Source organism: Halyomorpha halys, unplaced genomic scaffold (genome assembly GCF_000696795.3).
Source record: "Halyomorpha halys isolate HHAL.00 unplaced genomic scaffold, Hhal_1.1 Scaffold211.1, whole genome shotgun sequence".
Classification (NCBI taxonomy): Eukaryota; Metazoa; Arthropoda; class Insecta; order Hemiptera; family Pentatomidae; genus Halyomorpha; species Halyomorpha halys.
This window is the reverse complement of record NW_027105462.1, coordinates 122,043-138,866: the sequence shown is the minus strand read 5'-3', so window position 1 is coordinate 138,866 and position 16,824 is coordinate 122,043. Positions and strand designations below refer to the sequence as shown.

At 28.1% G+C, this 16,824-nt stretch overlaps 1 protein-coding gene and 1 long non-coding RNA gene across 8 annotated transcripts in view; one reads left to right on the top strand and one right to left on the bottom strand.

The window, feature by feature from the left end:
* Positions 1-16,567, top strand: part of LOC106679620 (uncharacterized) — a 25,553-nt gene extending 8,986 nt beyond the window's left edge. Inside the window, exon 3 of one of the 2 annotated variants that reach the window (XR_010844526.1) lies at positions 16,549-16,567. This is a non-coding gene — a long non-coding RNA (uncharacterized lncRNA). Of the gene's footprint in view, positions 1-5,126; positions 5,146-16,548 lie in introns of those variants that run through there. The other variant, XR_010844523.1, reaches the window with a different exon arrangement.
* Positions 1-16,824, bottom strand: part of aralar1 (calcium-binding mitochondrial carrier protein aralar1) — a 68,708-nt gene that overhangs the window by 40,486 nt on the left and 11,398 nt on the right. For 3 of the 6 annotated variants that reach the window (XM_014418871.3, XM_014418872.3, XM_014418873.3), the window contains 4 exons: positions 9,104-9,169; positions 3,932-4,074; positions 3,728-3,843; positions 2,222-2,361 (listed from right to left, as the gene is read on the bottom strand). In XM_014418871.3, the coding sequence (XP_014274357.1) occupies positions 2,222-2,361; positions 3,728-3,843; positions 3,932-4,074; positions 9,104-9,169 (465 nt within the window). Of the gene's footprint in view, positions 1-2,221; positions 2,362-3,727; positions 3,844-3,931; positions 4,075-9,086; positions 9,170-11,393; positions 11,555-12,009; positions 12,115-16,824 lie in introns of those variants that run through there. The other 3 variants (XM_014418874.3, XM_014418875.3, XM_014418876.3) reach the window with 3 other exon arrangements.

Here is a 16,824-nt window from a genome sequence, read left to right as displayed (position 1 = left end):
TATATATAATAGGAAATTAATTTTTTTAATTTTGAATTTTAAGTTTACCAAACAACCACTATAGTCTTACTATAGTGTGGGGAACTGCCAATAGAATGCATGGAGGAACAATATGGGGTGTTGTTTGAGGTTAGTTATTGCTATTCTGTTATTTATATTACTATTAAGGAATGATTTAATGAATAAGTTTTTAATGTCGTTTATTCGTTTACAGGTACGAGTCATTATAAATAATGTGATAAGAATAGTTAGTATTTTTTGTTTATAACAATATTAAAATAAAACTCTGTTTAATTTTCACATTAAGATTTCTTGAAGCCCAATGAAGACTATTAAGTCTGGCAAATTAACTTAATAAAGTTGTAGTGAACCTGCATCCTTAGTTATGAAATTCCATAAATTAATACTTTTCAGATTGATTGATGTATATACCCACAACACTTTTCTTATCTTTAAAATACAAAAGCCATTCTCAAATGGCTTATGTAATGGAAAAATAATTTTTGAAATTGGACTGTTGGTCCCAGAAATTAGAGCATTCAAATGAACTATTCAGCTTTATATATTAGCTGTTTATATCAATTGCTTTTGTTATGTCATGAAGATGATTTAGTTAAAATTGGATAAAGACTGATTCAATAAATTTTGTAGCTAGAAGTTGTAAATAAAAAACGGGCTCTTTTTTTTATATATAATAGAATGATTATACATAAAATAATAATATAATATAATATTGGAAGAAGATAGTTGACCGTATGAAGTACATTGTAGGAAGACAGCACAGGTAGCAGTTAATAAAGGTACAAAATACAAGGGCTATCCAGAATGTAACAGACATATTGGCCTATCGTGACGATGGGTGGGGGTAGAGCCGCCATCTTGGAGTACGAACATTCCTACATCCAGCTGTGAGTTCCTCACTTTGCTCTCTGTGAGTCGTCAAAATGTGTCCTGTAATAGAAAATCCCGCCACTTGTGAAGTATGGTCTGTGATTCGGTTTTTGTTGGCTCGAAACAACAGGCCATTTGTTTGTTTCAAAACATCGGTTACTTTCTGGACAGCCTTCGTAGTTTTATATTTTATTTTTTTATCTTTACTGGAATTTTACAACTGTACATAATTATAAATTTAGTAAATTTTATGTATGTTATTATGAAGTGATACAAGTGTGTAGAGAAACTAAAAATTAAAATTATGGAAAGAAAAAATAAAGTTGAGAGAAAGAAAATATATGTAACTAATGAAATATGTAACTATAATATTAGATAAAGAAACAAAATATGAAGTTAAGTTAGACAAAAGAAGTGAATAGAAAAAAAAAACAAAAAAATCATGGGCAAGGAAAATTAAGAAAAGAATACAGAAGCGAATGGGGGTAAAATAAAGATAAGAAAAAAATGTATTTTACTCCCCCCCCCTCCTTCTCAATTCTTTTCTTAATTTTTCATACCCATGATTTTTTTGTTGTTTTTTCTATTCACTTCTTTTGTCTAACTTAACTTCATATTTTGTTTCTTTATCTAATATTATAGTTACATATTTCATTAGTTACATATATTTTCTTTCTCTCAACTTTATTTTTTCTTTCCATAATTTTAATTTTTAGTTTCTCTACACACTTTATCACTATTAGTTATGTTCACCATATATTATTATTGTTATGTTTTTTATACTTTTTTTCGATTCACTTCTTTTGTCTGTCTAACTTAACTTCACATTTTGTTTCTTTATCTTACAGTTACATATTTCATTAGAAACATATATTTTCTTTCTCTCAAATTTATTTTTTCTTTCCATAATTTTAATTTTTAAATTATTAATTAACTAAAATATTCATATTCCTTTGCATTAAATAACTTCAAATTTTTATTTTATTTCCTTAATTATGATATTTTTACTAACTTATTCAATTACCTATATATACATTTTATTTTCCACTTTTTTCATCATTTTAATTTTATTGATTTAATTCTGTACAATTATTTACTTTATGTCATTCTGTTTATATTTTATTTTTTGTATTCATTGGTTGTTATCTTGTTCTTTGTTCTTAGCTCTGATGAAGGCTAGAAATTCAGGCCCAAACGTTGGCACGATTAAATAAGTTAATTCAACTCATTTGTGTTATATTTTGACCGCACCTCCCAACCATTTTCTCCTCATATAATTCATACATGGTCAACTATCTCTCATCATTAAAACCAATTAACATTGACTTACATGAAGAAACTGACTGAATTCTGCATAGCTCATAGACCGTTTCTTGTCATTTCCAAAGTAAAGCTTGATGAATTCATTATCCATATCGAAAGGCAGCCTCTGGTTCAGCTCAGTTTTCTGAATCACATCTGAGAATTCATCTGAAATAATATGCAGTGGATTACTTGATATATGACAGTTAAGTAAGCCAAGAAGGTTGTGGAAATGAGAGTGGGGAGAAATCCCCTTTGAGGAATCCATTTGTTCACCCTTCGGGTCCTTGAAGGGCGAACAAAGGGATTCTTAGCTCAACGTCAGAATAAGGCAGAAGGTTCTCAAGAGAGTGGCAGTTATTCCCTTCTAGGTGAACCCCAGCGTTGGAGAGACTACAGTGAGTCCACTTATAATATTTTGTATTTGTGACAGGAGAAATAGAGTTGCTATGGACTAGTGTTGGTTCTTATGAAAGATATAAAAAAAAAAAAATTAAAAAGGGAATCTATTAAGAACAATTGTTAACGTAGCAAAGGCAGGTTTTTCTTAAAATAGTTTGTATCCACAGATAATAACTTGCGATAACACCCTCAATAAGTATAACAAAACTTAGTATTTCAGACCTGTATTTATTTTTTCTGTAAATAAATGTTTGTATAACGATTCTAACTCATACATTTAATACAAATAAGTAATTTATTTGAATGAAATTCACTGGAAGCATAATGAAGGATAAAACTTTGGTACACCATGCTTCTCTATGGACCTGGGTGTTGGACCTCTAGGGCTATTGTAAAAAAAATCTTGACCTACAAAAGAAAAGTTCTGTCCCATTTTCAGAGGTAAAAAAGTTGGAGAAGAATGAAAGAGGTGTACTAACCAATAGCTGTACAATGAATCTGGAGGCTGTTGTCAGAAACAATGAAGCTGAGGTGGAATACCAGATATAGGAATCCAGCTAACATAACCAATTCGTGGAACAAGGAGGAGAGAGACCAAAGCTGAGTTGGTCAGAAAGTATGGTAGGAGATACTAACAATATCCTAAGAGAGGCGTCAGCACAAGATTCTGATGACAGAAGAAGGCCAAGACCAAAACCGGGTTGTAGCACCATTGCAGCTAAAAACCAACAAAAATTCAACTTTGAGACAATACAATAATTTTACATTTGCTATTCCAAAAAACCAAGACAAAAAAATTTTACTTTCTGTGCTATAAAAATTTCAATTTTAAAGTTTCTTGAGGCAGGAATAACAAATATAAATTTTTTTCCTGTCAAGAGTACGACAGTTTAACAAAATGTAACAAAGCTGTAATGCAATCAGTAAAGATCAGGCAGTCTCGGTTATTCCCATTCAAGTCAGATATTTCAATGTTTTTCCTTTAGTTATTCCTAAAAATTCTTTAACATTTTGTCACATTTCTCTGACTACATATTCCATATATAGTTAAGTGAACGTAAAAATTAACAACTGAATTTTATATATGTTGATGAAAACAACTGTTTTCATTCAAAAAGATGTTTTAACTTACTGAATGTTATCACCCCTTTTCCCTTAATGTCAAACAGCTGGAAAGCCGTTCTATACAAAGCATCTGGAACACATAACAGTCCCTCAAATGCTTGAAATTCAGCGAATGATATAAGTCTGTGAAAATGAGAGAAAAAATTTAGAAAATTAATAAAAGACATAAAAACAATATTTATAATGAACAAATAAAATTAAGTAAACTTACCCATCCTTGCTTGTGTCAACAATACCCGCAAGGAGTCGCACAGAGGATTCATTGAAATTTTCATTTGGAAATAGACCCAAAAAACCACGAATGAAATCACTGCCATTCATATACCATTCACCATTTACATTTGTGCTAGCATGCTGAAAACAAAATAATTATATCACAACCGTTATTCATTTAGTAAAACTTTATTTGTAATTAACTAATGAATACAAAAATTTAAAATAGTATTAAAGTATATATATGACTACATTTCATTGAAATAATTGGATTTCATTGAAAATGATAATTTGCATAATCACAAGTGTTATTTTTGATGAATTCATTGATACAATGAAATTTCCATCAGTCTTAGCTTATCCAAATCAGTGACCATAATAATTAATAATGAAAAAAATAATAAATATAAAAAGATGGTCAGGGTTGCGGTCAAAAAAAGAACAAATGGTTTATGACTATTTTAATTTCCCACTTTGCAGGGCTTCATTAGGGCTAAAAAGATACAAAAAACAAAAAAAAAAAAAAAAAAAAAAAAAAAAAAAAAAAAAAACGAGAATATTGCAACAATAAGATACAATAAGGTAATTTAAGGTAGGATAAATATTATGTAAAAATAAAGTGATAAGAAATTACATATAAATAAAAGGAAGGAAGACATAAAATAAACTTGAATAAACATTGATAAGAATAAAAAATAAGTAACAATGGCAAGAGTAACAATTTTTTTAAAATACGTAAAATATACAGTTAAAAAAGTACAGGAGATGTACATAAAACAAAAACAATATGGGAAAAAAAAAAAGAAGAAGAAAGTAGAGATTAAATAAACGTCTGGAAAGGATAAATATAAATAAAAATAATAATAATGATAATAAATGAGCAAATAACAAATCAGGACAAATTTGTCACAAATTACTAGCTTAAATTACCTTATTGTATTTTATTGTTGTAATATTCTCAGTTTTTTTTTTTATCTTTTTAGCCCTGATGAAGCCCTGCACAGTGGGGCAAAACGTAGGACATTAAAATAGTTAAAAACTATTTGTTCTTTTTTTGACTGCAACCCTGACCATCTTCTTATATTTAAATTTTTACAGTCAACTAAATATACATATATATATATAAAAATAATATTAATTTTTTTAACCTGACAATTTATAAAATATTATTATTAATAACGATGAATTGATAGATGACCATGGATTACAAATGGGAGGAAGATGATAGTGAGTGTGATCAGTGAAGAACAAAAAAAAGGAAGAACTTATTTATTAGTACCAAGGTTTGGGCAAGAATTTCATGCCTTCATCAGGACTAAGAATAAAAAACCAAGATAACAGCCATAATGATTAAATGGAAGTACAGAATAACTAGAAACCTAAGATCACAGATACTATTGGTACATAATTAGTAGTGAAGAAAATGCAGAGTGTAATATTACAGTAATATTGAAACTATATGAGAACATAGTAATATTAAAATTAACAATGAAAGAAGAAAAAATACATATGTTTTTTTATATTACTTCAATTTAAAATAATTTTGAATTTTTACATGTATTTACAAGTTGATTTTCATATCTTTGTTGTTTTTTTTCTTCTTTTAATCTTAATTTTATTACCTTGGATCTCAGGTCACAGCAACAAATAATGTTTCCACTGAAATAAAGCGAAGGATCACAGCTGCTAACCAATGCTATTTTGGTCTGTTAAAACAGTTCTGGAGCAAGCTCATTAGCAGGAAAACAAAGGTCCATTTATATAAAACTATAATTAGGCCTGTCCTAACATACGCCTCCCAGACATGGACCCTATCCGAACAGGATAGAAACAATCTGTTGGTCTTCGAGAGGAAGATCCTTTGAAGAATCTATGGGCCAGTAAGCAATGAGGAAGGCTGAAGAAGAAGAAAAAATAAGGAACTCTATGAGCTGCTCCAGGATATAGATATTATAACCTTTGTTAGACTGGGATGGCTTGGTTGGGCAGGACATGTTGCATGGATGAGTCCCAGCAAAATTCCGGAAAGAGTCATGGAAGAAGAAATCCCTTGCCCAAGAAGAGTTGGACGACCCAAGCTCTGGTGGATGGAAGGCGTGGTACAAGACACACGAGACCTGCTTGGAGTCCGAAATTGGAAGGCAGCAGCCCAAAACCAAGCCGAATGGCGGAAGCTCATAGAGGAGGCCAGGATCCATCACAGGGTTGTAGCGCCTACTGATAGATAGATAGATAATCTTAATTTTAATATTACTATATTCCTGTACAGTTTCAATATTCTTGTAATATTAAACTATACATTTTTTTCAATCCTACATATATACCAATATTATCTGTTATCTTCTTGATTTCTTGTTATTCTGCTTTCCTCTACTTCATAATGGTTATCTTGTTTTTTGTTCTGGTTGCACTAATAAATAAGTTTTTACTAATTTGTATTCTCTGCTAACCGCACTTCCAACCATTTTCTCCTCATATTATTATTACTTTTTTATTTTTGAAATTTTACATATACCTTTTTTGACATGTAGTATAATTTTGTGTTCCATTAGAAAAGCTCTACTCAGGCCTAGTCAAAACATACAAGCCAGATATCATAAGCGACTGCTGTTTTTACAACGAATTACCCCACATTTTATGGTAAGATTAGAAGTTGCAGATATTCATGTGGGATATAATGTAATAAAGTCAACATTATCCTGGTAAGTAAAAATACTCAGTATGATCTATACTCTCTTTCCCAAACAATATTTTTTAAAGTTGATCAAGCTGGATAGTAACATCTGATTGAGCTTTCATTATAACCGGGTTACTATAATACTATGGGGGCGATGGTAGCTGTGTGGCAATGCTTCTGTCTACTAACCCAAATGTTGTGAGTTCGAGAATTTGTGAATAATCAGCTATCGCATAGCTCATCTCAGAATTATTGTCCAACTAAAACTTTCAGGGAAATATTCAATCATTATTAATATTTGCTCCCACAAATACACTTTGGACCCACAGAAGCCTTGTACAGCTTGTGATGGCATTAGAGGATTGCTACAATTTTTTATCAAACTCTCCCGTAAACTAAGAAAACTGAACCCAATACATCCCCAAGTTTGATAACATCAGCCCAAATGTTAATAAATTATTCTGTTAGTACCCATAGAACTGAATCTTAAACCATTATTTGTGCATGTAACTCAAAATCTTATACGTAGATAAAGATACTTCTCAATGAGATGTATATTTTTTGTCTCTTGAAAGTTTTTAAGATGCAGTAAACTAGCAAATCATTTAGGACAATATTGGAAGGATTGGGAGCTAGAGGATTTCCCATGGCCAGCCCTGAAATTTGGTTAAAGAACTGACCCTGGAAGGTAAGGTAACCAGATTTACAACAGAGTTGAAGGGATTAAAGGTAGGAAAAATGTTTAAGGGAAGTGTGGGGTGCAATGGATGTCCAATTGGCTTCGACGATAAGGAGGGCTTTGTCAATTGGAATGTTGGTGAATAAACTCTCTACATCAAATAATATACTCTCTACATCAAACACCAATATTGTCCTAAATGATTTGCTAGATTCCGTTATCCCACTCTTTCCAGTTGACATTATTCTTACTAAAAAAGATGCAGTAAAGTTTTTTTTTTTTTTAATGATGTAATGATAGTTGACCATAGATTAATATGTGGAGAAGATGGGAGATATATAAAAATATTTATTCATGTTGACATTTTTTTATACACATATGCAACTTACTGACTCATTGTATCATATATTTCATTTTTCTTTCATCCAGTTTATTATGTTGATTTGAATTATTTTTCAGTATTTAAGACTACTTACATATCTTGTCTTATACATATCTTTTTATCTCCATAATATTATATTACATCTTCTATTGTTATCAATCTACTAATATCTACTTCTATTATTACCAATCTATTAATATCTACTTCTATTGTTATTAATCAACTCATAAATATTTTTGTTTAATTGCTGACCGCACTTCCTCCTGACCATCTTCTCCACTTTTTTTTCAATTATAAGAAATTTAATAAGCATGCTCAACTTATTTGTATTGTTTACCATTAATTTTTATAAATGATTTTAAATTTATTATCCTTGTAGAATATACACCACTGGTTTATGTAACCATGTACTGGCAAACTGCATTTTAATGGGAGTCGCCCCTCCCCCAAAAAATATATATATATATATATATTATTATGAGTTCAATCAGATGATGACAGATGTTCTATTGCTCTTTCAATTGTAACCTGCAGTGTAACCTTTCATATCTGTTCTGGGTTGTGTTTATTAACATAACTAAGATTTTTTATTTATTTATTTTATTTTCTGTATGCAATAAAATATTTTCAAAATTCATAGGAACTATTAGTGGTTATGAAGATTATTAATACTTTGATTAGATGAGAACTTAATCTAATACTTTGAAAAAATGGGTACAAAATTTTCTAATACTCAATCGACAAACATTTTTTTTGTGTGTTGTAAGGAATTTAATTGCCTTCTAAATGCCTATATAAATTTTTTGTTCAAAACGGGATCACTAAAACTGAAAGTATACCCCTTCCTGTCCCACTTGCTACTATTTACTATTAGGAAATGTTTTAAAGGTAAGTTAAGAAAGGAACTATAACTGAGATAAGGTAGAAAAGATTCTCTCAAATTATTTTTAGTGTTATGATCTTATATGTAACAGTTGTTGGACATCAATTGATGTTATTATCTTTTTTGAAACACTACTCTACTCACTATTATAAAATATACCAATTTATCATAAAACCATATATCATCTTTAGGTAGAAAAATCCTCATTTTTTTTTCTTTTTAACACTGCCGCATAAATTTCATAAATAAGAAGATAATGGTATTAGATTATAATGGTCAAGAACAAACACTACAAGCTAAGAAATAAAAAAGTAAAACAAAAAGTTGGCCATTCGTTTTTAACAAACTACCTGTGGTTAATGGGTTATTTTAATTTTAGGCTTGATATGCAAAAGAGAACTATCATACAATTTTAATAAATCAATAAAACAATCTTATTTTATTTAAATAATAAATTAATTAAAAGCAAAAAATAATACAAATAATGGAACTGATAAAAAAATAATGTTAGTAAGAAATTACAAATACATACAGTATAAATATTTTCACCTTTAAAAATATTTCATGTAAAGCCTCAGTACTTGCTCTTTTCGGATAAGCACTCGAGCCAGTAGTCTGTAACAATAATTATAAAGCCTCTTAAGTAAATAAATCATAATTGACATATTTAAACAGTTAAATAATAATAAAATTCATAATAATTGTATTAAAATCAACATATAAATATCTAAGTGAATGGAATATGGTCCGGGTGCGGTCAAAAAAACTCAAATAGTAAATAATGAGTCTCATCATTTGATTTTATTCTTTTCTTTTTCATCTCTTAATTTGTACTTTCTTTAATATTTCTTCTCTTATTTTATCTCATCATTTGATTTTATTCTTTTCTTTTTTCATCTCTTAATTTGTACTTTCTTTAATATTTCTTCTCTTATTTTATCTCTTATCTATCTGTTACTATTACCCTTCTCATTTACTATTTACAACCTTTAATTTTTTTTATTATATTTTACTTTTCATTGTATACTCCTGTTATTTTCCACTTATGTTTTTTCTTTTTTGTAACTATGTCAAGTGTTTTTATCTTTTTTAGCCCTGACGAAGCCCTGCAACGTGAGGCGAAACGTTGGCTCAATAAAAATAGTATAATTATTTACTATTCAAGTTTTTTTGACCGCACCCGGACCATATTCCATTTACCTATACACACGGTCAATCAATAATCTTCCAATAAATATCTAAGATAGAAGAGAGAAAAATAATGACAAAAATCATCGGAAAATTGGAATTAATATACATAAGAGATAAGTTAAAGCATATAGAACAGTGGTTTTCAACCAGGGTTGCGCAAAATAATTTAGGAATGGGTCTTTTGATGTCAACTAAAAATTTTCTTATAGTTTAAAGTAGAAAATATTAGTGCCATAATAATAGAATAGAACAGCTATTTCCTAAGTTGATTCTAGCATGAAAATATTACATATTATAATAAGAGGGTATGAAATAAGTAGGAGCTCACTCGATCGGATCGCCACATCCGCCATTATTAATCTCCTTAAACCTCCTATTACAACAGAAAAATCCTTCTGCTAGAATTGACCAGCATTGCCCCATACCCAATTCTGTTTCATCTCACATCACAAGATCAATTTACACCCATATAATTTTTTTTTTGTTCCTTAAGTTGTAGGACATCAGTAGTCTCACTTGAAAAATGTAATAAAAATAAATTATTAATGTAAATGAGCTTTCGGTTTGTACAAGAAAAATACAATTACTTAACAGTAATAGAAAAAAATATAAAATATTCATTTGTGATAAAGTACATCAACAGAAATGGAACACATTCATAATGTCAATGTACCCTCTGATCTTGCTAGGTACGCGGAGAGGGGACTGGTTGCACATTGGAGGGGGTATTGGCTACTATATTCGCAACTTGCATATAATTCAGTAGCGCTCTTGAAGCGCCAGGTGCATGGTTATTAGTGCAAATATTTTTCACAATAGACAATTCAGCAAAACTTAATTTGATTTCCAATATAATTAAACGTTATTTGTTTTCACCGTATCAATGAGCTTTTAAAAAAGAAATGAGTTACTCTTTATTTCCTAAATAAAGACGGCACTGTTTATAAACAGTCCTTTTAGCCTCTTCTATTTATTTGGAAACTGATTACTTTACACTGTATTAACAGAAGCAATATAAACAAAAAAACATAAGCCGTATTTACTTGTGTCGGGTATTTTACATTGAATTTTTACCTTGTTCTGAAAATTTAGAGAAGCAAGTGTTCATAAAATTTTTTACCACCATAATTTTATTTGGGTGAACCCACATTATTGTTACTCAGGAACCGCCACTGATTCTAGGGCAAGTATCTTTAGAATAACATTACAGGAAATGAAAAGTGGGCAACAGAGGAAAAGAAATAAAAAAAAAAAAGAATTAACAAATAAAAAATAGATAATAATAATAAATCAAGAGGTAAAATGTAATATTAGTAAATTAAAAAAATTTGCCATAACAGATTTTGATCGAAAAAAAGAAACATCTATCTACAGTTCGACAGATAAACAAAAGTTCAATGCTATGTTTAAGCAATTTTGTATTAAATGAGTAGAAATAAGTATATAGACGTATAATAAATTAAAATTTCTATCTCAATTCTAAAATCAGAAGTACTAAATTCTCTATTTTTTCACTATTAAACAATTTTAAAATTGGATGGATACACAACGGCAAAATGATACATAAAACAGGAATTTATCTAACAGTTACAAGATATCCAAAGGAACTATTTTTCTAGTCTAACTACAAACAACAATACCACCTTACCTCCACCATGTCCTTTATTGAAAATCTTCAACAGCAAAATGAAAAAAGTAATAAATATAAAATCAGAAATTTTTCTACTGCCGGTAAAATAAAACACTCGGCTCGTTGTTGAAAAATGTTGCAATGATAGTACTTCAGAAATCAAAATAATTAATCATGATGTAGTCCTCTGATTTTAAGATAGTAACGGAACCGGTATGATAGAATTATATCCTTATAAAATGAAAAAAAAGAATGATTACGATCAGTAAATACTTGATTTAGGCTATACTCGTTGCAAAGATGTTAAGATCACCTTGAGTGTTTATTTTAATAACCATGATAAAAGGAGCATTTGTGTAATATAAATTCAAAATTTTATGTCAAAAGATCACCTCTTTATTGTTGATAAAATTACACAGATCATTATTATAAGAAAAGAATTCATTTTCTCCTTTATTGATCTCATGAAAGATGGTTTCCGATAAACGTGTTTCATTTAATAAGATATTTAGGTACTTATTAATATTGCCATAGTTAGAATTAAAAAAATGTTTTATTATTATTTAATTTATTTTATTATAAAAAATTATTCCTTATTGGTAGAATTAAATAGTTTAAACAATGTAATAATTACCCCAGTATGAACCATTTTAAAAATATATTTTAAACTGGTAACACATTACACTATTATTAACATTAACTAAATACCACTCTAAATAAAAACATAACTATTAATAATTAAAAAATGACAAGATTGTATAATACAAGAGATAATCAAATAAACTCACGTTTACATCACATGACCTCTAATCTTTATCTTATCATCAGTTGAAAAATAACCGTATTTCATAATAGTAACGAAAATGTTATGATAAGATTGCCATTTTTGACGTACTAATATTCAGGTGACATCAATATGATTCATAAAAAACAAAAATTCCAAACATTTAAAAGTTGTAGATATTTTAAAAAGAATGCACATAATGATGAATCAATCAAATAATAAAAGGCTAATGAAAAAATATATATATATTTTATGTAAATATAACATTATAGTTGAAAATATTACCAATTTTTATTATTATTATTACAAATATACAGAAAAAAAATAAGGACTTTTCTTATTTCATACATTAACAACTATATACTTTAGTTAATTTAACAATAAATATAAAGAATACAAAACTAATTTTGTATTTTTTTGATCCAAATATAAAATTAAATTTTTTTTTTATGGTTATAAGTTATTAACATTGTTGGAAGATAACACGGGTGGCGGTCAATAAAGTTTTGTACCTTTATTGACTATCTTCTTCTAATATAAGTTATTTAGTTAGAGCCCATGGGTTCCCAACAGACGGTCCGAAGACCAAAGCTGGGCTGCAAGATTAATGGGAACAGGGCAAGGGAGTGTTGGGTAAAATATATTTTGAGAGGACTCCTAATGAGTCCTAATAACTGTTTTATGGTTTAGCTTTCCTGGTGTCAGAGTATTAGTTGAAATAAATAACAGTACCACAAAATGATCTTGTAAACAACCCGATTTTTGTACATTTTCCTGGAAGGACCCCACCCACCTTTGTCACAATTCAGGAATGGAGATGACCCACAAATGGTTCACTTTCTGACTGGGTCCAGCGTGGTTTAGAACCACCAATTTAGCAGGACCAGTTAAAGAGCTGAATTGAACCAATAACTCATTTTAGCTCAAATATGGACTTGTATTTTTAATTCCCCCTTTTAATTATAATTAAATTTTTAGGATGACATAAAATTTAAAAAACAAACAGCTAAAGACATATATGTTATGCTATATTTTAAAAATATCATTGATTATGTATATAATTAGGAGTACATAGGCGACTGGGGTGTCAAAGTGCATAAGTCACTGAGTCCAGCTGTAGCAGATATTTATCGATTCTGTTATATCAGCTGTGGATCAACCTTGGAGCCGGGAGACTCCCAAAGGGCACACTCAGGCTCTTTGAAGTGGGTACCCTCAATTGGGGGAAAAAAACCTGGTGGATGAGCGAGATTACAACAAAATCATCTCTTTGCATAAATATGAGTCAACAAAATAGTACATTTTTACCCAAGGTCCTCCACAGGTTGTAGGAGGGCAGAATTTTTTTTTTTTTTTTTTTTTTTTTTTAATGAACAGTTCTGTTTAAAAGAGCACCTAAATATTTATTAAAAACTCAATATATTTAGGAATAAATAGTACATAAATAGTAAAACTAAAATAACTTTTATAATATTTTTTTTTTTACCTTTATTTTAAATAATTAATATTAAATTAAAATATTCATATTTCTTTATTCTTGGGGGTGCGGTCAATGAAAAACACAAATAAGTACGATTAACTTATTTTAATCGTATTAACTTATTTTATGTTAATCGTACTTATTTGTGTTTTTCATTGACCGCACCCCCAACCATCTTCTCCTCATTCATCATCCACGGTCAACTATCTCTCATAATTCTTTATTCTTATTGATTATATAACTATATATTTTATTTCTTTAATCCTGTTATTTTATTTATATACTTAATTACCCACTTTTTCATAACTTTATTTTAAATAATTTTGTACATATATTTACTAACTAGATTTTCATACGTATTTTATTATTTCCTCTTTCCTCTTATTTAATTTTATTATTACTTTTCTCATACAACCTTTATCTTCTTATAATATACTTGGTCTATACATGTCTTCCAATAATATTCTGTAATTATAATGTTAGTTTTTTTTTTGTTTTTTTCCCAATCATTATCTAATTCCTTTTATTCAATATGGTTATAATTTTTTTTATTCTTAGCCCAGATGAAGGCTTGAAATTCTGGCACTAATAATTAAATTTTTACTTATTTGTGTTCTTCACCAACCGCACCCCTTAACATCTTCTCATATAAAAAATAACATTTCATATAAAACTTTAATACAACAAAAATATATACAATTCTACAAAAATAATACTAAAGATAATAATAACTAAGAATGGTATATTAAAAAAATAAAATTCGTCAGAGAGAATTTACAGAAACAACTGGTGAGATGGAGTTAGAGAAAATTTTATTTTTTTATTTTTTCAATTAAAAATTAACTCAAAATCTTAAAAATTAACATGTTATATTTGAACTCCCTTTTAATAGTTGCTATACTGAAAGGTTTTTATAAAATAATAATGACTGAAATCAATAAACAAAATTTATTCACTTTTTATTTTACCTAAATAATTGACAACACTAAACAGGACGGACAAAACATAACATCAAACAAAAATAAAAAATACATACAAAGAAAATACAGATAAACTCAAAAAATATGGATTATACTAGAAATGTGGTGCAAGTACAATATCATCCCGGCAGTTTTTACTCAAGAGAATTTATGATCCTTACTCTAAATGGCAATACATAAAACTTAAAATTTATCACCCAAAAAAATGTCTACATTTATTTAAATTAAGTTGTACCAATTGTTACATGTTTACAAATAATTTTACTTTTTGGAACAAAATAACTTCTATGTTATTAACTGTATTACATATTTAATTTTTAGTAGGAATTTATTTATTCTATTTTGCGAATAGAAAGTTTTCCCAAATATTCAGGTTTTATAAAAATAATTTGATGTACATATTTTCAACTGGAATGATATATTTATTTTTTAATGATGAATCAGTTGTTGACATATTTAATTACTTACAAAAGTTTTCTCATCTCAATTCTTTCATAAATATTATCATTATATATTATTTCTTTAATTTTGTTACTGCATGTTTTCTTTCTCACTTTTTCATAACTTTAATTTTAACTTATTTACTCGCTGAATTATTATCATAGATATGTTTTCTCTTTTTCTTCCTTCTTTCATAATTTTAATACTATTATACTTAGAATTTTAAGTAGTCTAAAGATAGTACTGTAATTGTGGTTACTTTCATTACTTATGTTATTCTACAAACTTTTCTAAAGCTATTAGAATTATTACAAATTAACTTCAGCATACAGTACAGTCTATGGAATACCTCAAACAGAAAATAACAAAATGTCCACATGTGCCACTATTCAAGGAAATCAGTGATATGATATTATTATTTTTCCCTCTTTTACAATTTTAATATTACTACACTCCTAGTTATTTGAAAAGAAGATGGCCTTGAAATCCTCACCTCAAAAAATGTTATTGGAGTTCTTTCAGAGGATAGATTCTCCACATTTTTAATGGCATTATAAACTAACATAAAATTTACTGATTGCATATATTATAATACAGTTGTAAATATTAATAAATTAACTATAAAAAAATATTACTATATTCTCAAATTGCTATTATTTCTGAAAATACTTATACTACACACTTTCTCCCATTACTACTTATATACCAATATTATCTTTTATCTTCTTGTTTTTTTTATTTTTAATCTGTTTTTTCAATTTTAATTTTGAGAAAAAACAATATTTCATCTATACATACAGTAGTCTAAACATATATACACAAGAATAATTATAATAAAATTAACAATTCCCTGTACCAGTATTAAATTTTAATTATACATGGCTATTTCATACACTTATTGACTGAATAAAACATGAATATAAAACTTAGTTTTGGAATAAAACAAAGGAAACAGATCATAACAATAGGAACACAAAAATAATTAAATACTGACAGTATTAACCTGCGTTTTTAAGCTTTTTAAATCTCTAAAATACAAAATTAATGAAGTTAATATTTTATTTTTATTTTATAAACATTAATACTATCTATATAAATAAAAATGTAACTTATATATAATTTTAATTCTGGTTTGTTTATCAATTATAATAAAAATATCCATATAGTCTCAATATGTTTATTTTCTTATTATTCCACTCCTACATTTTGGCCATTGCGGGCACTCTCAAGGATAACTTATTTTAAATACCACTGCTACAATGTTGTCAAATTATATTTTAGTCTTTCAACCAATTTCTTATCTAACTAATTTACTTTTTATAATATTATTCAATTTATTCTTTCTGTTATAATCTTATAACTCAGTTTATCAAAAAGACATTGTTTAGAATGTATTAATAAATACTGGACTTATCCAGCTGAAAAAAAGTTATGCATAAAATTAAACTTTATAGATGTATAATTCAAAATGTATGTATATTTTTTCAGATGTATAAGACAATATGAAATTAACGAAACAAAGGAAAAAAAAATGAACTAAATAGGACAAATATTAACAAACATATCATGAATTTTCTACGTCGCCCTTATAAGATTCAAATATATGTTTATTGAATGAAGCTGTTCGCTGAATTTTGATTAGATTCCCTACTAAACCAAAATAAAATGATTGATATCTGACTTTTATTAGCTAAAATAAGGCATGTTAAACATTTCAGCTACATTTATTATGGCATATCTATCAATACATACAACCTCTAATGT